General features: G+C 43.5%; 1 protein-coding gene across 20 annotated transcripts in view; it reads left to right on the top strand.

The window, feature by feature from the left end:
* Positions 1-17109, top strand: part of MCF2L2 (MCF.2 cell line derived transforming sequence-like 2) — a 250868-nt gene extending 233759 nt beyond the window's left edge. For 11 of the 20 annotated variants that reach the window (XR_014824432.1, XM_084990481.1, XM_084990479.1 and 8 more), the window contains 2 exons: positions 5363-5407; positions 8450-11640. Coding sequence is in view for 10 of the 20 variants with exons in the window: in XM_084990477.1 (XP_084846603.1) it covers positions 5363-5407; positions 8450-8683 (279 nt within the window). In the remaining 10 variants the exon portion in view is untranslated. Of the gene's footprint in view, positions 1-1869; positions 2014-5362; positions 5408-8449; positions 11641-16839 lie in introns of those variants that run through there. The other 9 variants (XR_014824431.1, XR_014824425.1, XR_014824421.1 and 6 more) reach the window with 2 other exon arrangements.
* Positions 17110-23548: the final 6439 nt, after the last annotated feature.

Genomic DNA, 23548 nt, shown 5'->3' with positions numbered 1-23548 from the left:
CTGAGCCACAATGGGAACTTCCAAATCTATTCTTTTTTTTTTTTTTTTTTGTAATTTAAAAATAGTATAGTAGAGGCTGTTAAGACCTCATCCAGATACTTTTTATCGGTCAGTTGTGATTTTCAGCTGACTAGAGCCATCCAGCCAGAAAGTGCCTGAGAACTTATGGCCTCCCTCAGGGGCAGCTCACAGCCAGCCAATGGCCTCAAGATGGGACACTTGTGGTGCCATCCACACTCCAGTGTTTCTCGGGGGAATCAGGCTGATGCTAGACCTTGGCTTAACCCTTATCTGCACCTAGCTTCTCCCTTGCTCTATCTTCTGCCCTCATTGCTTTACACATTTCAACAGAAAGCCCTTTCTCCTTAACTTTCTTGCACAATCTGCATCTGGGAAACCTGACCTAAGACAGTTAGGGCCCTGAGAGGTCCTAGAAAGGATGGCATTATGGTGCTGACCAAATGGCATTGAAGACCCCATTGGTAGGTGGCATGTTGGAAGTCCTGGTCCTGGCCTGTGTAGCAGTTCAGTAGCTAAGACCTTCCCTGGTAGTGACCTGGGATTGGATACAGGCAGACAGGGATGCACCAGTGGTGCAATGTCTGTAGCATTTGAGAAGTTTGGGGAAGATATTAACTATCAGGAATGTAGTACTGGGAGAATATTGCTAAGCACCACTGATGTATTGAAGAAAGTGACAGGTTCAGATTAATCACTTATTTATTGTTTGTTTGTTTGTTTGTTTTTTTAGGGTCGCACCTGCAGCATATGGAGGGTCCCAGGGTAGGGGTCAAATCAGAGCCATAGCTGTTGGCCCACACCACAGCCACAGCAATGTGGTTTCCCTAGCCATGTCTGCAACCTATACCACAGCTTACAACAACGTGAAATCCTAAGCCTACTGAGCAAGGCCAGGGATCAAACCTGTGTCCTCACGGATGCTAGTCAGATTTGTTTCTGCTAAGCCATGATGGGAACTGCTTAATTGCCAAAGTACAGTGTGAGAATCAGAGGGCCTCCTCTCCAGTGTTCAGCCCCTCACCTCCTATAGCAGAGGGCACTACTTGAGAGGATGAATTCTCAGCTTAGGCAAGGCTGTTCCTAATTATTTTGGGCCCCTAGTACTAGAAAATGAGCTGGCAAGTCAGGCCCTGATAGGGAAGATGAGGGACCCTAAAAACCAGAGGATATCTGGGTACATGCCCTTCTTTCCCTGAGCTGGCAGAAGTGGCCCACTCCCCCTTGTTGGAAGATGGGCCTTTCTCCTCCCTGCAAGATTATGCAGCAGCCTCATGAGACATGAGACAATCCTTGCCCTCCTTAGGGTACATCTGCCCCTCCCTTCTCAATCCCTTCTAGAATAACCAGCATCAAAGTACAACATTATCTGACTGGAGAGGAGGCACATAGACCTACAAACATGAGCTCAAAATGTAAAGGTCTTTATACCATGTTTTAATTGCTCCCCAGAGAACCCTGCAGAGAAGTTATTAGGGAATCAAGCCAACTGGATGATTTGGTCAGAAAGTGTCAGCCAACTTCTTCCTTGGCAACCCAATGCCTGTACAAGGGACTCATAAGGGGAGAAGCCTTGGCAGTAGAATAGGAGGCTGTCCATGAACCTACCAGCATGGGCTCCCTGTTGTTAAGACCCACCTGGCTACTGCCACTGTTAACCGTCCAACCTGCCAGCAAAGAGATCCATGTTGAGCCCTCAGTTGGATACTGTCCCTTGATGGCCTCCTGATTTCCTCAGACCCTTCAGGCTGGAAAGTACAGTGATTCACCCTGAGGGGGATTGACCTTTCCTGCCCTCAGTGCCTCAGTTAGCAACACTGTCTTAGGATTCATGTAATGTCTGATCAACAGAACACTGATTGAGGGACTCACCCTATGGCGAAAGAGGAACTGCCATGGGCATAATAACCATGGGACCAACCCCCTGGTCCTACCACACATTCAGAAGAAATATGTGGCCTGAAAGATCCATAGGACAGCCTCTTGAAGACAGGGGTGAGTAGCAGTTTGAATGTGAGACTGAGGGGTTGGGGTGCTAATCTAAACTCAGTATGTATCTTAAAGCAATGGCCATTTTATGGCACTGTGCCCCCAAGCACGTAGAATATATGAATCTGGGAGCAAGAGGTTGATGAGTTGTGACCTTATTCATTACCATACTTTTAGTGACGCATGTGGGGAATTTGTCCTCCCCGTCCCTGCAACTTCAGCCTCAGTCAGTCTAGAGGTCTTGGTTCCCTGGGGGAACATTTCCACCAGGGGACATAGTAAAAGTCCTACTTAAATCTATGTCTGAAAAAAAAATAAAAGTGGAGTTCCTACCATGGCTCAGTAGGTTAAGAATCTGACAACAGCGGCTTGAACTGCTGCAGAAGCATTAGTTTGATCCCTAGCTGGGTGCAGTGGGTTGAAGGATCTTGCATTGCCACAGCTGCAGCATAGGTGGCAGCTGCAGCTCAGATTCAATTCCTGGTCCAGGAACTTCCAAGTGCCATGGGTGTGGCCATTAAAAAAATAAATCTACATCTACCTCCTGCTACCCCACTTGTCCTTAGGTTGTACCTTTGTTCCCTTCCTCCTCATCTGGCACTTCTGCTGGTAGCATACGAAGTGGGTGTCCCAGCACCCACTTGTCTGGCTGTTGTTCTTTTACTAGTCCATTTACAGTTACATCCAGGCAAGAGAGTTCTGGGAGATGTCCCAGTGGATCACAGGAGCACCAGATGTGTTCCTCTCTGCTTCTTCTTTTTTTTTTTTTTTTTTTGCTTCTGCTTTTTAGGGTCGCACCCACAGCATATGGCAGTTCCCAGGTTAGGGGTCAAATTGGAACTACAGCTGCCAGCCTACGCCACAGCCACAGCAACATGGGATCTAAGCCGCATCTGCAATCTACACCAGAATTCATGGCAATGCCAGATCCTTAACCCACTGAGTGAGGCCAGGGATCAAACCCACATCCTCATGGATCCCAGTCGGGTTTGTTAACCACTGAGCCAGGAAGGGAACTCCACCTCTCTGCTTCTATTAGGTAGCAGCCTGACTGTCTCGATGATCAGGGATCAATGACTTCCTTGAGCATGGCAACCATTTGCTTTGGGGGTGGGGGGGAGGCTTTATATTTTAGTCTTACTGAAAATTTCTCATTAAATCTCTGATGAAACAGGCAAGGCTTTTGTTAAACCCAACTAGACACATCAGAGGGCACCTGGTTGCTGATCTAGGTGCTTGTTTCCCAATTGTGAAATTTCTTTGACCCCAGCTCCTTGCAACCCTAAAAGTCTACAACAGCAAACGCAGACTTCCCCAGAAGCTGGCAGGGACTTTGACAACTGAAAATGCACTAAAGGAGTTCCCTTGTGGCTCATTAGGTTAAAGATCCCATGTTGTCACTGCTGCAGCTCAGGTCACTGCTGTGGTATGGATTCTATTCCTGGCTCAGGAACTTCCACATGCCATGGGCACAGCCAAAAAGAAAAAAGGAGAGAGGAACGAAAAACAAAAACAAAAACAAAACAAAAAAAACACACAAAAAAAAAAGTGCTGTGAGACTATATGGAATCTGAAAGCAAATCATTGAATACTTAGGCATGATTCCCTTTCTCTTGACCAAAGACAGGTAGGTATAGGAAGTAAACACTTCACATATAGACCAGCCTAGACATTGAAGTTCATGCTCTAGGGCACCAAGCAAAAGATCCTTATTTAGCCTGGTACCCTTGGAAACATCCTGGAGCTCTTGCCTGATGTAAGCTCTGGAGAGCTGCTGGGATGAATTAGGCCGAGTGTGACCCCACTGGTTAACTCCTAGAAGGCAGAGAAAGAGCACAGTTACCAGCATAGCACACGGTTAAGGACTCAAGCACTGAGGGCTTACAGACTTCAGCTCCATCTCTTTGGATGAATTACGTAACTTTGTTGTGCTTGAATTATTTTCATCAATTATTTTACAAAATAGAGGTAATACTATATATCGTCTTGCTGTGAGAATTAAATGCAATGAAGTCCTTAGGCTGGTGACCAGATTGCTGTTAGCATATTATATAGCAACCAGCTTCCTGTTTGTTCCTCCAATAAAGGGAGGGAAAGCCCATGGGCGTAGGCATCACTTTAAGGCTTCCAATCCCTATCCCCCAGGTGAAAATGGTGTACTTGAGTTCATATGATAGAGATGGTCCCCCTTTAAAAGCTGTAATTGTCAGGAGTAAAGGAAAATGTGGTTTGAAAAAAATAGGAAATAGTTTGCCCTTTTGAAAGTTATGTGCGGACTCTACAGTTGTCCCTTTCTGCCACCTAGTGGACAGCAAGGGGAAAGCCATGATTTTATCTTCAAAGTCCAAAAACTTTTATTCTGAGGAAGACAGTTTAAACTCACTAATGGGCTCACCTGTTAATAAAGTTCAGTAATTTTTTTAAAGAAAAATAAAAGATCAGGGAGTTCCCTTCATGGCTGAGGGATTAATGAACCCGACTAGGAACCATGAGAATGCAGGTTCAACCCCCGGCCTCACTCAGTGGGTTAAAGATCCAGCCTTGCTGTGAGCTGTGGTGTAGGTCACAGACATGGCTAGGATCCTGCATTGCTGTGGCTGCAGTGTAGGCTGGCAGCTGTGGCACCAATTCAACCCCTAGCCTGGGAACTTACATATACCATGGGTATGGCCCTTAAAAAAAAAGAAGAGAAAAATAGATCAGGATTTTAAACACCAGGTACTAAATTAAATTCCCTAAATATTTTAGGATTTATGTAGTGTGTGCTAAACATCATCCACTAAAGGAAAAGAGAATACGTGCAGTCCTTATCAGCATGAATTTTCATGACCCACCTTTCCTGTTTTTCCTGCCCTTCTCCACCAATACTCTCTCTGCTTATTCTGGTACATGAATTGGGCAGGGCCGAGACTCAGGGTATATCTTCTCCACACACTGCTAGACCTGAGCTGGCACCAGGGTCATTCTGGTCGTTTTCCAAAAATGCAACTATCACTTGAAATTTTGCTGTAATCAAATCGAATATTTGTCAAGGGCCTGTATGTTTGGTTTAGTTTTTTGTTTTTGTTTTTGTTTTTTGTCTTTTCTAGGGCTGCACCTGCAACATATGGAGGTTCCCAGGCTAGGGGTCTAATCGGAGCCGTAGCCACCGGCCTACACCACAGCCACAGCAACGCAGGATCCTTAACCCACTGAGTGAGGCCAGGGATTGAACCCGCCACCTCATGGTTCCTAGTCGGATTCATTTCCGCTGCACCCCGTCGGGAACTCCTGGTTTAGTTTTTCTAGGGAGAGTATATGTGTGCATGTGTGGGCACTCTGCTTCCTTTTTTCACCATTATGTTTCCTCCCCCAGATGTTTATGAGGATGAAGACAATGGCAGACAAATATCTTCCAAATGTGAGTAACAGTAGTACGCTTGGAGTACCCAGAGCTCTTCTGAGATCCTCTCTTTAGTATTATTGTAATTACTATTAATCATAACAAGTATTATTTATTAAATTCCTAAGATGTACCAAATACAACAAAAGACTGTCCATGAGCTGCACTTTCCTCCCCTGCAAAACCAGACGCCTTGGCTGAGGGACATTCTCCAAGGCTCAGAGGTTCTAAGACTTCTGGGTTTCTTCCAAGAGCCATGGAGGATACGGGTGAAAAGAGTATTCTCTCTGCTCCAAGAGCCCAGGACCTGCGGGGAGACACGGGAGGGCTCACCCAGGGCAGATGCCCTTTGCCTCAGAGAAACTCTCCCCCAGAGGGACTTGTGAGGAGATTGTGGGTGACCCCACCACCTCCCGCAGCCCTTCGCCTCCTCTGTCTCCAAGCATAGAACAGAACAAAGTAATAGAACAGAGGAGGACGTCATACGTTGTAAGCTGAGACTGTCCCACAAACACTGCTTTTAAGTTTATAAGTGTATTTATGTGTGTGACACTGTGCTGGGATGTCACATGTGCACCTCCCTGCAGTCACACTCTAAGGGGTATGGAAGACCCTGCCCTAGACTAAACTCGGGGCCTGTGGGGCCCAGCAGGGGGGTGGCATCTGGGTCTTGACAGCTGAGTGCAGGCAGATCCTTACCTGGAGGCAGCGATCCTGGATGACCCTGAAACACTGCAGTCATCCTGTGGCCAGGTGTGTGGGAGCCCCTCTGTGCCAGCCCTGTGCCCGGCTGGAGCCCCTCCCATCCCTGTCCTATAGGGCCTGAGGATAGAGGGGAAAGCAGCCCCAGCACCAGTTGTCATTTCACCCCAGAGGCCACTTACCCTGTGGAGGGGCTGGAACTCGTCCTTAGGTCTTTCAGTTCCGGAGTTGCTTCCCACCCCTGCTCAGGTCTGCTTCGGGTGTTCTATGGTTGATGAGGTCACAGGGCCCACTCCCAACCTCCCAGCTGGCGCTCTGGGATGATTGGCACTGGGCACTGTCTGGGGCCCTGAGGCCACAATCCCTGGAGACGAAGCCCTTCAGTTCACACAGGTGGCAGTCAAGGGCGGGGCTGCTCCACTCTTCCCCTAATGCCTTCCAGCAAGACCACCATCCCTCTCTGTCCTCAATGTCTGCTCCTGTCTAAGGGGACCCAGGTTGGGTGACCTCCCTAAGGGGCATCTCTGGCGGATACTGTGGATGCCCCAGACACATCTGAAGGAGGGCAGTGGGAGGCACCTCCCTGACCCAATTCCTCTTCCACCCTCCCTCCTCACCCCACCTCATCCCAGGACCAGGAATTAAGTGAGGCTTTGCCCCCGCACTGGGTGGGGTTTCTCAAGGCCTCCTGGAAGGGGCTGCCAGCTGCTTCCTGTGTTGCTGGCTCAGCCTCCACTCCGCTCTAGAGAGGACCTGGACCCAGAATGCATTTTAGGGGGGCCTCTGGGCAGCAGATCAGGGAGCTCCCTCTTGGTAGCTGCCTCCTCTGACAGATACTGTGCACCACCCCACCGCAGCTGCAGGCTCCTTCTGATCCTTCTCCTCCCACCCATCCTCTTCCCAGATGGCCCTTCTACCCACACCCTGCCCAAGGCCTCACCCCAACCTCCTCCCCTTGAATTCTTACCTAAATAGAAACTCTCCTGCACTCAGATTCATGCCAGATCAACTGAACTCAGCTGATGCTGAGGTTCCCTCAATTTGAGATCTTTCTGCAGATGCTCGCCCACCTTACCTTGAAGCCCACCACTTGGGAGCATTGTGGGGGCAGAGATCACATCTTTAGAGTGTATAACAAAGAGTAGGAATGTGTAGGTTCTACCTGCAGTGCTTGCAGGCCAAGGGAATTTGTCAAGGTGATTATTCTTCTTTCAGTTTGGTTTCTCATCTGTAAAATGGGGCTGTGGCCCTTACAGGGTTGTGTGAGGCTTAACTTTCGACAAACTCCCGACATCTGAGCAGGTACAGAGCAGGCTTGGCGCAAGCTCAGTGTTTGGTAGGGGCTGCAGTTCCCCACAGTGTCTTTAACAGCCCTGGCACAGGTTAGGTGCACAATGATGTGGCTAATTGGTTAATTAATCAATTCATTGGAGAGAGAGTCTGGATGTTCTTACTGTTGCACCGATCTTCCCAAGGGGAGAGCAGTGACATTTGGCAGAGACTGCCAAGGAAATGGGAAATGGGCAGTAATTAGGGAAGAGAAAAGAAGGCAAGGATGAGTAAAGGGTGGGCAGGAAGGAAGGCAGGAAAATCATAAAACAGAAAAAGGCAATGATTGCTTCCTTGGAGGACAAGGAGTTAGAGCTCTGAACACCATCTGGACATTTCTTCTCTGTCACAGTTGCAGAATTTTGAGCTAGAAAAGGGAATCTGCAGATCACAAACCTCTGCCTCCGGGCCCACATGAAGCAGTCTGGTTCTGGGAGAGTCAGAGGTAGAGATGGGGAGAATGGGTTCCTGGGGACCGGTGCTGCCCATTACTTCCTGCCACTACCTCTGTGGGCCCATCCTCCGACGCTCTCTCCCTCACAGCCAGCCAGGTCCTACCTTTTCTTTTCCTAAGGCTGCTCCAGCAGGGAGTTTATCTCCATGGAAACCTTTGCCGATTGTGAAGGTGTAGAAGATTTGGAAAAGGAGAGCAGTGCTCCGAGTGTAATTTATTTCTGTCTTACTTCTTTCATATGCTCCCTCATTCATCAGCTTCTCCTCCCACTTCTTCCTTGCCTCCTCCTTCCCTCTCTCCCTCCTGTTCAGGATTCTCACCCATGAGCACCCACCCTAATCCAGGAAGTTGAGGTCATTGGATCTGCAAAGTGGCTCAGGCCCCCGGGGGCCCAGTGTGTCCCGCCTCACTGGCTTCTCAGCAAGGCTTTTGGTTTCTGCCCCAACTGAGAGGCTCTTGCTGGGGATTCGAGTGGCCCCGTGGGAAAGCTGGGCTGGCCCCGCCCTGCCAGCCGGAATCTCCCTACCACCCCGCCACCCCACCACAGCACTAAATTACTATCTTTTCCCTTCTAGCTCTCGGGACTTTTCCATTTGGACGGCAGTTATGAAACGTGTTGCTCCAAAAGTCTGCTCAGGAAACCGGAAAAAGCATCCCGAAGAAAAAGGACAGCGAAGAAGAGGACACGTGAGTGTGAAGCAGAAAGAAAAGTAAGCGAATGTGTGAGCCATTGTTCCTCTGACTTTCTTCTGGGAATTTCAGAGCCACAAACAAAACTGAGGAGTGCCTTGGGGTGTCCACTGACTTGATCGTCCCCTGCGGGGGAGACCAGTTGTGAGGAAGAGACGGTGGGAGCCCGGGAAGGGGGCCTGAGGCCGCTCCACAGAGAACTGACATGGGTTCCAGACAACTGAGCCGCCCTGTACCCCTTCATTCTGGCGAGACGCTGCAGTGGATGTGGAGGCCAGGCCTATACTTAAGCAGAAGCAGCAAACGGTCCTCAGAGCCAGCAGATCTGCTGCCTTGGCCGGGCGCCTAACGGTGGCCTTTCTGGAGCTTGAGGAGTGGTCCCCAACAGCCCACGGAGCCCATCCTTTCCTATGCAAACCCCCACCCCCGGCAGAGAACTGCGCTGGGTTCTACATGCGCCTGCACAGGGACTTGGCGCAGGTCCCCTGGCAAACCTGGAGATGCTGACGTGCCACTTGGGTGAGGACCCCACAGAGAACCTCCAGCTGCTCGCCATGCCCGAGCTCAGGAACTTGGCATCGACCCTGCAGAGAACCTTGGGCTGCCCAACTCTCGCCTGCGGAGGTTAGCAGAGCCGGGTTGTTGGAGTGCCCTGAGTCCAGGGTGTCAGTGTGGGCACTTTTGACTTTGCGGGCTGGACAGTTCTTGTTGTAGGGGGCTGCCTTGTACATTGTGGTTTGTTTGGAGCATCTCTGGCTTCTACCCGCTATATGCCAGTGACCCCTACCCACTTACCCAAATTATGACAATCAGAAATGCCTTCAAACATTGCCAGATTTCTCCTGGGGTGGGAATGAGGAGCTGGGTTGAGAACCTCTGTTCTTAGCCACTTAGACTCCACAGGACAGCCCTGTGCTCTTCTCCCTGAATTCCTGCAAGAATGTTACTGTGATATTTGCCTTACTTTCAGGATTGTTTCCTTTTAGGGAGCAGTTGGTTACAAGTTATCTTCTGAGATATTTGCATTTAGATTTACTAGTTTTTAAAATTAGTTTCAGTTCTTTTCAGATTTTTTTTTCAGTTTTGATTATTTTAGTTAATTTTCACACATTTTTGGTTTTCTAGTTATTTAATCTTATAGCTTTAAAGTTACCTGTTTGTAATTATTTTGTCTTTAAGGTTATTTATGGTTTCATGTGCCTATTTTCAGTTACTTAATTTATGGTTGTTTTGTTTTATGAGTTGTATATTTCTAAATTAGTTAGCTTTACAATTATTTTTTATGTATCTAACTTTACAATTATTTAATATCTGAGTTATTTGTTTTCATGATTATTTTACTTTTAGTTATTGGCATTTTTGAATAATGTACATTTACATTTACTTATTTGAATACTAAAAACTCACTGGAAGGGATTGTCTCACAGTGCAGCGGGTTAAGGATCTGGTATTGTCACTACAGTGGCTCGGGTCAATGCTGTGGCACAGGTTCAGGTTCCATACCTGGCCCAAGAACTTCCATATACTGTGGGCAAGGCCAAAAACAAAAACAACTTGCTGGAAGTGTTTTAATTATTTTCAGAGTAATATATCTGTAGTTATTTTAGAGTTTCCCCTGTAGCTATTTAGTTTTAGAGTTACTTTTCTTCACAGTTATTTATTTTCTTTAGATTCTGGGTTATTTTTACATTTGTTTATTTGGGGTTTTTTTCCATTATTTAGAGGGTTTTTTTTTTTTAGTTTTAATTTGGTTTTAAATTATTTTATTTTCAGTTGTTGCATTTTTTAGCATTATTTTTTGAGTTATTTTCAGAGCGTTTGAGCTATTTAGTTTTTAAGGTATTGTCAGAGTTCCTTATTCTCAGTTATTTTTTTTTCAGTTACATCTTTGTCAAATTCTGTTCTATTCTGTATTTTTACTTTTTTTATTTTCAAAATTATTTAGTATTAGAATTATTTACTCCATCAGTCAGGATCCAATCAAGAGAGAGAGAGACTATACTAGTTATTTTAACAAGGAGAATTTAATTTAAGGAAGTGTTACCCAACTATTGGAGATTTTAACAGGAAGAAAAAGTATGAGATATCATGAAGATTTTAACTATAAGGAGCAGCTACCAACCCAAGGCAGGGGGAACAAAGGAAGAATTTGGGGGCCCCACATGGCTGAGGGTAGCCCTCTCTGTGGGGGAGGCATTCCCCAGGTGTCCCCCCCAAATCCTTGAAGGTAGCCCTGGGAACTGGATACAAAACTCTGGAGAGAGGGTGCTGCCAGCTGATGCTGAAGGAAGGGGTGTGATGAAGCCAGTTACATAAATGTTGGGGAAATGGTAAACTGGAGCTACTGGAACCGACTGTGACTCTCAGGGTGAAGGCCGGTTTGTAGAATAATACCGAAGGGAGCCCCAGCACCCAGGGAGGAGCACAGCCCTCTCCCCTCCCCCGGCCTCTGGTCTCTGCTCTCTTGGCCCAGCCTGACGGGGAGCAGCTGGCAGAGGAGGTGAATTGTCCCAACCACCAAGCAGAGAGCAGAAGGGTGAGTGGGAAACTGAGCCATCATGGCTATTAAGCAGCACCCTGAACTCTGGAGTTGTTTAGTTTTAGAATTAGGGTTTTGTTTTGGTTCGGTTTTTGTTAGTTTGGGAATTGTTAGAATGATTTGATTTTAACGTTTCACCTGACGAGAGATCTGGCTGAACTTTGGTCCCCTGATTTGTTCCTGGATGGAATGTGTCAGCAAGCACCTGGGGAGTGACTCCCCTGAGACTCAGGAACATCACTGTAGAGTTCAGGAAAACCAAAATGGTGTGTCCACAAAGAAGCCCTTTGACTGAGTGGCCAAAAAAGGACAAAGACTAAGGGACAGATGGTCAGGAAGGGGCTCCTTGGAACAGTTGTCCAACAGAGTGTTTGAAATTTTTCAGAAAGTTAAACTATGTTGTGGGGCCACCCTCTCATGCCCCCTTTCCAACAACAAAGTATCTTTCTTGGTAAAGCGTGTTTCAAATTAGTAGGATACAATATTGATTATTTGCACACTAAAATAAAGTTCTTCCCAAATCTATGGGAAATCTTATTTCCTTCTACCTGCATTATTTTCCAACCCACATTGTTCCATTTCAATCATAATATTCATTTATATGTGTATATATTCCCTCATTTCATTCAACACCTGTTTCCGAGAAACCCCCTTCCTAAGGAAGGTGCTGGCACCAGGAGAGACTAGGGAGGTGTGAAGATGAGTGAGAAGCTCTCAGTCCAGGTTGGGCAGACACAAGTGGAAACATCATCACAACACGGTGTGACAAATGCTGCCGCTGACGCTTCCTGATGTAGTCAGGAAAAGGGTGACATCTGAGCTGGGTCTCCTGGAACAAGCACTTTCTCCAGGTGGAGAAGAAGAACGACATCCTGGCCTTGCACAGGCACAGAGGAGTGATGCACAGTGGGGACGATGTCCTGGCAGAGGCCCCCAGGCCACAGGGCTCAAAAGGACACTAACATGCCTTTTTGGTGGCCCTGGTGCTTGATAGATGCAGCCTCATTTGGTCCTCAGAGCCAGTCTGCAAGAGACTAGGAGGCAACCTCAGCAATCAGTGCTGCCCTGATTTTACTCCTCCAACTACAGGACTTGCCCTGATTTTACTCCTCCAACTACAGGACTTGCCTCTGACTTGCCTGGAAATCTCCAGCTCTTCCCCGTCTTTGTCCTTAGTCCATTCACTCTTTCCCACTTATCTTTGGAGGTGAGTCCCTCCCTCCTTCTTAAACATCTGTGGGGAAGGAGGAGGATTGAGACCAGCCAGCTATGAAGTGCAGCTCCAGAGGAGGCAGAGAAGAGAAGAGCAGAAGAGACCTGCAGCAGAGGCTCAGGGGAGTTCTGCAGACCAACACAGTGGGAGTGGACTCTTGTGAACTACTCCTGACATCCTGCGCTTGCATTCAGTAACTCTTGAAAGGTTATATGAGCTCCTTTCCCAAAGAGGGAAACCTGTTTTAGATCCAACCCAAGCTTACGTTACCAACACATTGGGATTTTTCTAAGCATGCAGAGCCCTTTTGCTGCATTAAGAGCATTGCATGTATCTAATCTACCAAGTCAATCTACCAGGTCAAAAGAAAGTATAGGGAGTTCCTTGTAGTGCTGGATCCTTGGTTAAGGATCCAGCATTGTCACTGCAGTGACTGGGGTTGTTTCTGTGATGTGGGTTCAATCTCTGGCCCATGAACTTCCACATGCCATGGGCGCGGCAAGAAGAAGGAGGAGAGAGTGTGGTTCTATATAATCTACAATGGCATGTTTCCATACCTTTTATAATATACATCCATACAGTCTTGAATACATAAATTTCCCAGAAGACCTTTCTGCTTTGGTCTCCAGTTATCAATCACTATAATATGTTTCTCAATGAGCATATGTAAGAACTAGAGCTGAATAGACAAATCTTAAGGATTCTGACTATTGAAATGGTCAGAAAACATATCACTTGGATCCTCTTAAACACTTTGACCATTGGCTGGCCAGTTGCCCACTACAGAAACATCCCAAAGCTTTTTCAATCCTTTGGACTGAGGTCATTTTCTGAATCTACAAAAATGGCCACACTGGATGGTGCTGGCTGAGTGCTCAGGCCTCCCAGGAAGAACCTCTCCACAAATCTCCCATCACAGGTGGGCTGCCAAAGGCGCCATCTCTGTATTAATCATCATTGCTAATGTCCCAAAGTGCTGCCCCCAGGTCTTCAGAATGGTCCACTTTGGCATCCTTGCCCAAGCCCCACACTGCTGCTCTGTTTACAGGTGTCCTCTAAGAGAAAACCCCTTTGCTGGGCTCAAGAACTCAGACTCCCATTGAGCTTATGGTGGACTGAGAGGTGAATAGAGGCAGTGAGAGAATTCTAAAGCCATGCCAGATACGTAGTGGTCCCCAACAGACACTGCATCCCCTGCTTCAAAGCCTGGACGCTCTCCTCAGAAAATTGTTGCGAAATTTTTAGACTTCTTAAATACTGGTAAAAATAAATAAATAAATAAATAAATAAATAAATAAATAAATAAATAAAAGATGGTGGCTCTTCTATGAGTGGGTTTTGTTGTCATCTTTCCATCTGAGTAAGTGGAAAGGAATCCAAAACCATCAGATAAAATCCTCCAGCCTTCTTTTACTGGTTGTCCATCGTGTTGCCGTCGCCCACTAGAGGGACCCATTTCAACACGTTGCTGAGGAGTGGGAATGCCGTAGCCCCAGGTCAACGTGCCCTGGCCTTGGATCTGCAAAATCTGACAGGAATCTGAGTCCACACTAAGCGCCAACCATGCATTATGAAATGATTAGAAAATTTAGAGATCCTCTAAATTTACCAGAGTATATTTTGCAGAATAGGTAAAAGAATGTAGGGGTTCAATGAGTTAATCTCACAATGAAAAAGAATTATTTAAAAATAAGTATACTTTAGGAGTTCCCGTCGTGGCGCAGTGGTTAATGAATCCGACTAGGAACCATGAGGTTGCGGGTTCAGTCCCTGCCCTTGCTCAGTGGGTTAACGATCTGGCGTTGCCGTGAGCTGTGGTGTAGGTTGTAGACGCGGCTCGGATCCCGCGTTGCTGTGGCTCTGGCGGAGGCCGGTGGCTACAGCTCCGATTGGACCCCTGGCCTGGGAACCTCCATATGCCGTGGGAGCGGCCCAAGAAATAGCAACAACAGCAACAACAACATCAACAACAACAGCAGACAAAAAGACAAAAGACAAAAAAAAAAAAAAAAAAAAATAAGTATACTTTAAAAATACTCCAGGAGTTCCTGTCGTAGCTCAGTGGTTAAGGAACCCCACTAGGTTCCATCAGGACATGGGTTTGATCCCTGGCCTCACTTAGTGGGTTAAAGATCTGGCATTGCTGTGAGCTGCGGTGTAAGTCATAGACGTGGCTCGGATCCTGCATTGCCATGGCTGTGGCATAGGCCGGCGCCTGTAGCTCTGATTTGACCCCTAATCTGGGAACCTCCATATGCTGTGGGTGTGGCCCTAAACACACACACACTCCATATTCTACTCCTCTCTTCATTGCTCCCAATTAGTAGATTGGAGGAGCTGAGAACTCTTTCACGAAGGAAGTCTGAATACTTTTGTTAAACTCATGATTTCCCAAATTTATTTGACCACAGAACCCTTTTCTTTGTGGAATATAACATCCTATGTGTATTAGTAAGGGGAAAAGACTAAGCTGCTGTAACAAAGAGATCAAACAATATCGTGATCTAAAGAATATTTCTGTCTTGTGAAACAGCCTGTGTTGGGTATGAGGGCTGCTCTACTCTACAGTCATTTAGTGTACCAAATTCCCTCCTTCTGGTTTTGCCACCATTCCTTAGAACATTGTCTTTGTCTATGTAGTCAAAAGCAGGTCTCAGGAATATCCACTTTCCAGCTCACAGGAAGGGAAAAGAACTCACAAGTTTGCATATGCAATGTTTTAAGGCCCAGCCTTCAAGTAGCACACAAATCCTTTTCTTATATTTCCTTAGTGGAAACTTTGTTGCCTGGCCACATCAAGCTAGAAGAGCCGTTGTGAAGCTAGTTGGAGGCCATTGCCCAACTGCAACTTTCTTACTGTGTGTCAGCATCACCCAGCCAGCCTGCAGAAGAGCAGGAACTAGAATCTAGGTCTTCCAACTCCTAGGCCAGGATTCTAGTTACTACATTAGCATTTGCTTACTCAGTCAACAAATACCAAGTGTCTCCTGAGTTTCAAGTTTGTTATCAGATGAGGATAGAAAGCTTTTTAAATTAGAGTTTTATCAATCCTCTGTAAAATATTTGTTAGTTGCATCTTTGATCTGAGCAGTTTTTATTTATGGATAAGCTTTCAAATATGGCTATTAATAAAGTAGCAATAATTGTAGGTTTATATCATAATATCTTAATTTGCCAGAGAATTCATGCCATGGAAATTAACAAACAAAAAGAACAGAGTAGAAAATCTTGAAATGGACCCAAACACATCTCGGAATTTAAAGTATAGAAAAAGGCATTTCATATTAGTTCTGAACCAAAAAGTAAATTATGTGTAAAAGTGGTGTTGGAACCACTGGAGAGCAATGTAGAAAAAAATAATAATAACTTTACCTCGGCCCTTAAAATCATTCATATAACTAAACGTGTGACTTAAAGAAATCATGAAAGTCAAAACATTTTAAAAAGAATCTTGAATAGGATAAAGTCTTTCCAGGAAAAGCTAAAGCCAGAAGCTACCAAAGAAAATCTTAACAAATTAGACTATGTGAAAAGGCAAAAACTTATATGCAGAAAAAAGGAAAAAATTAAAACAAGATAAATAAATTTTCAAAACATAGGGTACAAGACCTTGATATGTCAAGAGCTTTTACAAATCAATAATGATGGGAAAATAAATGGGCAAAGGATATGAATATACATAGGAAAAATTCAAAATCCAGTAAATATATGAAAAGAGGCAAAACAATGATATATCTTTTCTTTTTTCTCTCCCTCCTTTTAGGGCCTCACCTGCAGCATATGCAAGTTCTCAGGCTAGGGGTCAAATAGGGCTGCAGATGCCAGCCTACACCACAGCCACAGCAGTGCCAGATCTGAGCAATATCTGTGACCTATGTGCAGCTTGCAGCAATGCTGTATCCTTAAACCACTAGGCGAAACCAGGGATCAAACCCGCACAATCATGAATACTAGTCAGATTCTTAACCTGCTGAGCCACAATGGGAACTCACAAAACCATGAATCATCATTTTTCATTATCAGACTGTCCAGTGTTTGAAATTTGATAATATTCAGTGTTGGAGAAGGTATAGGAAAACTAGCACACTCATGCACTGTTAATAGGACTGTAAATTAGTACTAACTTTTGATGACAATTTGTAACAGCTTTCAAAAAGTTTAAACAATTATATGATTTGATCCAGAAATTCCACTTCTAGGAATTTATTTTAATGATATACTTATGTATATCATTAAACAAAGAACTATATGCACAGTTGTTCATTTTAGCATCACTTTTGACAGGAAAACAAGTAGTTAGAAATGGGGAATGACCTAAATGTCTGTGGTAGTGTTTAAATTTATCCCCAGATTGAGACTTCCTCTTTCAAAGAGTGCAGTCAAATGACCCTCCCTTTGAGTGTGGGCTGCACTAGTGACCCTAATAAACAGAAAGTGGTGGAAGTGATGCTAAGTGACTTTCAAGATTGGGTTATAAAAAGCTTTTGGTTTTTTCCTCATTCTCCCTCTTGGATTACTCACAGTGGAAGAAGCCGCTACCATATTGAGAGTCGCTGAAGCAGCCCAAAGGAGAGACCCACAGGGCAGAAACTGAAGCCTCCTGCCAATAGCCATGCACTGGTGCCGCCTGAGAAGCAGATTCTCCAGCCCTAGTCAAGTTTTCAGATGACTTCAGCTCCAGCTGTCGTGGCTGAAATTTCATAGACCAGGACCCAGAAGAATCCAACTAAACCACTTTTGAATTTATTACCAGGGGACCTTGAGATAATAAATGTTTTTTGTTTAGCTGCTAAGTTTTGAGTAAGTTATTATTATTTGATAACAAATATATCAAATAATAAAATGCTGATGGATAAGGTATTGTACTGACATGCAGAAGAACTAGGCGGCTGTTAAAAATATCTTCCACATAAGATATAGAAATCTAGAAAGAGCACTATCCTACACTTGCAAGATCAAATAATCTGGAAAATAAGCAAATTCACTTTTTGTGGACCCATAAGAGAGCTGAGTTTACAGAGCAATCATATAAGCTGAAATCCAAAGAAAGACAGATACTACAAAGAGAGCGGAAACTCCTGGGGCAGGCACTACCATATAATGGCAAGGAGAGTTCAGCTAAATTTGTTAATGGCCCAGTGTGGACTTTCAAGAGAAAACAGAAACCCTGGGGTCACAGATATATGAAATTTTGCATCCTCCTGCAGACTTTTCTCCAGTGCCCTCACTGGTCACTCACAAAAAAAGGCATGCAAAAGTCCTGAGAAATCATCTTTCAGGGCCTAGCCCAGGGGAGGGGAATATCAGTTGCTATAGAAAAGGCATATAACAGTGCTCAAATCCTATTGCCCCATCTTTCCTACAGAACAAAACCAGAATCAACTCTCAGGGGACAGACAATAAACACACCTTTACAGGGCTGGTAAATCCAGCTACAGCCAGGAAAGTACAAAATAAAAAACCAAGCCTCTGATGTTGAGAAAGAGGTCAGAACATGTGCCAGAACTACTGCTACAGGAGGGATAGAAAAAATTTGCCGGTCACACCTGCCTCAAGACCCAGGGATAGAATGGCTGCATGACTAAGACTTAATCAGAACAGGGCACCTCCCCCCTCAGCCCCCACCACCAGGCTAACTAACAAGCATTGACTATCCAGTAACAATGGAATCTGCTGGGAGAGCTACAAGAGCTTGGAGAGAGGCTCTGATCCACACCAGAGAAGACCTAAGGCTGAGGGTGGAGCACACATTGAGAAAAACATTTGGGCAAAAAAAGCCATACCTTAAACACAGGTAACAAACACTTGAAGAATTTTTTAAAATTATAATTGATTTACAATATGCCAATTTCTGCAGTACAGCAAAGTTACTCATTATATATAATGTTATATATAGTTTTATTTATATTTTTTTCACATAATTATCTATCCCAGGAGATTGGATATAGTCCCCTGTGCTATACAGTAGGCCCTCATTGCTTATCCATTCTAAAAGTGGTATTTTTGCATCTACTAACCCCAAACTCCCAGTCCATCCCACTCTCTCCCCTGCCCCTTGGCAACCACAAATCTGTTCTCTATGTCCATGAATCTGTTTCTGTTTTGTACATAGGTTCATTTGTGCCATTTATTTATTTACTTACTTACTTAATTAATTACTTACTTTTTTCACACCACACCTACAGCATATGGAAGTTCCCAGGCTAGGGGTCGAAATGGAGCTACAGCTGGCAGCCTATGGCACAGCCACAGCAATGCCAGATCCAAGCCCCATCTGCAGCCTACACCACAGCTCATAGCAATGCTGGATCCTTAACCCACTGAACAAGGCCAGGGATACTAATTGGGGTCATTACCACTGAGCCACAATGGGAACTTCCCTTTTGTGCCATATTTTAGATTCCAATATAAGTGATATCACATGGTATTTGTCTTTCTCTTTCTGACTTACTTCATTTAGTATTCAGATCTCTAGTTGCATCTATGTTGCTGCAAATGGCAGTATTTCTTTTTATGGCTGAGTAGTATTCCATTGTGTATATTTACCACATCTTCTTAATCCATTCATCTGCTGATGAACATTTAAGTTGTTTCCATGTCTTGGCTATTGTGAATAGTGCTGCTATGAATATATGGGTGCATGTATCTTTTTGAGCGAATGTTTTGTCTGGATATACGCCCCAGAATGGGATTGCTGGATCATATGTTGATTCTAATTTTATCATCTCCTGAGGAGACTCCATACTGCTTTCCATAGTGGTTGTACCAACTTACATTCCCACCAACAGTGAAGGAATGTTCCCATTTCTCTACACCCTCTCCAGCATTTGTTGTTTGTAGATTTATCAGTGGTAGCTGTTCTGACCAGTGTGTGGTGGTACCTCATTGTAGTTTTGATTTGCATTGATCTAATTATTAGTGATGCTGAGCATTTTTTCATGTACCTACCGGCCATCTGTATATCTTCTTTGGAGATAGGTCTTCTGCCTATTTTTCAATTGGACTGTTTGGTTTTTTTTATTGCTGTTGTTGAGTTGCATGAGTTATTTGTATATTTTGGAGATTAGGCCCTTGTCAGTTACATCAGTTGCACATGTTTTCTCCTATTCTGTAGGTTGTCTTTTTTTATTTATTTTTTTCTTTATGGTTTCCTTTGCTGTACAAAAGTTTGTAAGTTTGATTAGGTCCCATTTGTTTATTTTTGTTTTTATATTACTTGAGGAATTTAAAGTGAGTGGTGTACTTAGGGTAGCAACAACAAACCCAAGGATCTACACAAAGTAATGAAGACTGCAAGAAATTATAATCATGTAAGTAAGTATAGAAGCTTTTTCCCCTTATTTTTCACATCTCCTTAAAAGATAATTGACTATTTATTTATTTATTGTCTTTTTGTCCTTTTAGGGCCACACCCGCAGCATATGGAGGTTCCCAGGCTAGGGGTCTAATCAGAGCTGTAGCCACCAGCCTACGCCAGAGCCACAGCAACTCAGGATCCGAGCCACATCTTCAACCTACACCACAGCTCATGGAAACACCGGATCCTCAATCCACTGAGCAAGTCCAGGGATTGAACCTGCAACCTCATGGTTCCTAGTTGGATTCATTTCCACTGCACCATGATGGGACCATTGATAATTGACTATTTAAATTAAAAAAGAATAATAATATGTTAAGGAGTTTATACATATGCAAAATTTAAATGTATGGCAAGAGACCAGAGGCCAAGAGGGAAGAAATTAAAGTACATTGTTGTAAATTTCTTCTGTGTGAAGTGGTATAAAATCATTTGAAGGTACACTGTGATACCTTAAGGATATATACTATAAATCCTAAAACAAACACTAAAGTAACATAACAGGATTTCCCACCACGGCATAATGGGATCCACAGCATCTGCAGTGCCAGGATGCAGGTTCTATTCCTGACCCAGCACAGTAGGTTAAGGATCCAGTGTTACCATAACTGTGGTGTAGGTCACAACTGTGACTCTGATCTCATCCCTGGCCAGGGAACTCCATATGCCATGGGGCAGCCAAAAATAAACAAATATAATAACATAGAAGAGCTATAATAAGCCAACAAATGAGATAAAATGGAATTTTAAAGACAACTAATCTAACAGTTCATAGAGAAACAGGAAAAAATGAAACCAAGAACAGGCAGAAAAAATAGAAAATAGTTGCCAAGTTGGTAGATGTAAACTTAACCGTATCAATAATCATATGGTTTGAACACCCCAATTAAAAGAAGGCAATTGTAAACCAGCTATAATAGAAAAAATAAAAAGCATTATAAATAAAAAAGAGGGCAATTTTGAAGTTAGATATTTTAAAAATAAAAGGAGAAAAAAATTACCCTTGTGGCCTACAAGAAACCCACTCTAATTATTTTTAAATTAATTAAACAAAGAGGCCTTTAGACTGAGCTGGCTTTAATACCTTAGTACCCTATGTAAGCAAATCAAAACCCAAGCCTGAAATGCCTCAAGGTTAAAAGACTGAAACCTAAGGACAACCAATCACAAACAGCCAACTTGGCTACCTCAAATAATGTAACCACTTAAGCTATAGCCAACCAAATTTTCTTTGCTTTGCTTCCACCTCTTCTAAGTCTTTCCCCTAGCTTCTGTCAATGGAGTAGTCCCAACTACTTGTGGTTTGGCATTGCCTGATTTGAACTGAGTTTTGCTCAAATAAACTTAAAAAACTTTAATATGCTTCATTTTATCTGTTAACAGTATAAAGACACAAATAGATTAAAAGTAAAAGGATGGAAAAACATATCCCATGATAATACTAATCAAAAGAAAGCCAGAATTACTATGTCAATATAAAAACAAAGTAGGTTCTGGAGTTTCCGGGTGGCCTGGTAGTTAAGGCCCTGCATCGTCACTGCTGTGACACAGGTGTGATCCCTGGCCTAGGAACTTCCACATGCCACAGACAAAACCAAAAATAATAAAACAAACAAACAAACAAACAAAAAAGTAGGTCTCAGAACAAAGAATATAACCGAAACTTAAGATAAATTGAAAGAACTAAAGTGGTTAATCCATCAAGAGGACCAATCCTAAATATTTACACATCAATAACAGCTTCAGAATACACAAAGCAAAAGCAACTACAAAGAGTAATAAACAAATCCACAATTATAATCCAATATTTTGACTCCTCTCTTGTAAGAATTGGTAAAACAATAAAGAAAATCAGTAAGAATATAGAATACTTGAACAATTTAACTTAACTGGTTAAACATTTATAGAACACTAAATCCAACAACAGAAGAATAAGTGCACATGGGACATTTAACAAGACAGACCACTGTTATGGGCTGATTGTGTTCCCCCCTGTTGTGTCAGTCCCAGCCTATAGGTAGTGATGCTCTCCACTAGGAACTAGGAAAGCCTGAGGTACTTACCTGAGCCTCTGAGGCCAGTGTTGTGGCAGGACTGACCCAAGTGACTCATATTGTCATTGCAGTACATACTTCAGCAAGAAAATATCAAGGAATTTTGAGGAACAAGATTTATTATTCGCAGGTCCTTGAGAGTACATGGCACACCCAAGGGGCACAAAGTAAGGTCACAGGTTGAGAAAGGCAAAGAGCACAAACCTGGGGCTCTAACTTTATCAGGGTCCAAGGGTAGGGTGCCCAGGTTCAGTCTTTATTGGCTAACTTAAAGCTAAGAGAAGGAATTAGGGAACTGGAAGTGAGAAGCCAAAAGAATGTTGAAGAACAAAGTTGAAGGGCTAATAACACCTGATTTCAAGGTTTATTATGAAGATATAGTAACCAAGGCAATTTGATCTTGACATAAAGATAGAAAATTACTTAACTAGGACAGAATAGTCCCACATACATTTGGACAACTGATATTCAACGAGGATACAAAAGTAATACAGTGAAGAAAGGATAATTTTTTCAACAGTTGATGCTGGAACAATCAGTTTTCTCTAGGCAAAGCAATGAACTTCAATCCACATCTCCAACCATATGAATTTTTTTTTTTTTTTTGGCTCTTTAGGGCTGCACTTCAGCATATGGAATTTCCCAGGCTATGGGTTGAATTGTAGTAACAGCTGCCAGCCTACACCACAGCCACAGAAACACCAGATCCTTAACCCACTGAGTTGAGACCAGGGATCAAACCTGAGCCCTCATGGATACTAGTGGGGTTCATTACCACTGAGCCATGATGGGAACTCCTAGAATTCTTAATAATAAATTTCTCATCAGAAGTCATCAAAGCCAAAAATAAAAAAAAAAAAATTTTAAGAAATCATCAAAGCCAAAAAGAAGTGAAATGATATATTAAAGCACTGAAAAGAAAAAACACTGTCAATTAAGAATTCTATATCCATGAATATGTCCTTCAGAGCTGAAGGAGAAATTAAGACATTCCAGATAAATGATAACAGAGATAATTTTTCACTAATAAACCTTCCCTACTAGAAATGTTAGGCAGAAATGAAAGTTACTAGACAGGAACTCAAATCCACATGAAGAGATAAAGAGCACCAATAATTGTAAATACATAGGTACATATGAAAGACATTAAAAAATATATTTTTTGTTTGTGTTAGTTAGTTCTGTCTACTATAACAAATTCCCATAAACTGAATGGCTTACCCAGATTTATTTCTCAAAATTGTGGAGACCGAGAAGTCTGAGATGGGGCTGCAAGCATGGTCTGGTGAGGGCCAACTTCCTGGCTGGTAGACAGCTGCTTTCTCACTGTATCCTCACTTGGTGAAGAGCAGAGAGGACTAGCTCTCTTCCTCTTCTTATAGGGATGCTAATCCCATCATGAGGGCTCCACCCTCATAATGTAATAACCTCTGGAGTCCCCACCTCCAAATACCACCACATTAGGGATTCAATATATAAATTTTGAGGGAACATATTCTCTAGCATTGTTTGTAATATATTTTTCTCTTATCTGATGTAACATCATAAAGCAGTCATTATAAACCATGATGGTGGTTATACAATGTATACAGATGTAATTCATTTGGCAATAACAGCAAAAAGTAAGGGGAGACTAAGGAAATAGAAGCAAAGTTTTTTTATACTATTGAAATTAGGATTTCTATAGGCTGAGATGTTCAGTAATCTTTAGAGTAACTACTAGAAAAAAAAAACTTTAAAAAATATATGGTAAATGGAAGGAATTAAAATTATACACCAGAAAACATCTATTTAACACATAAGAAGAAAATAGTACAGGAG

This window comes from Sus scrofa, chromosome 13 (genome assembly GCF_054392235.1).
Source record: "Sus scrofa isolate SSC_HxYL_T2T_F1_AM1 chromosome 13, Sscrofa_HxYL_maternal_Yorkshire_Landrace_v2.0, whole genome shotgun sequence".
Taxonomy (NCBI): domain Eukaryota; kingdom Metazoa; phylum Chordata; class Mammalia; order Artiodactyla; family Suidae; genus Sus; species Sus scrofa.
This window is presented reverse-complemented; position numbering and strand designations above follow the sequence as displayed.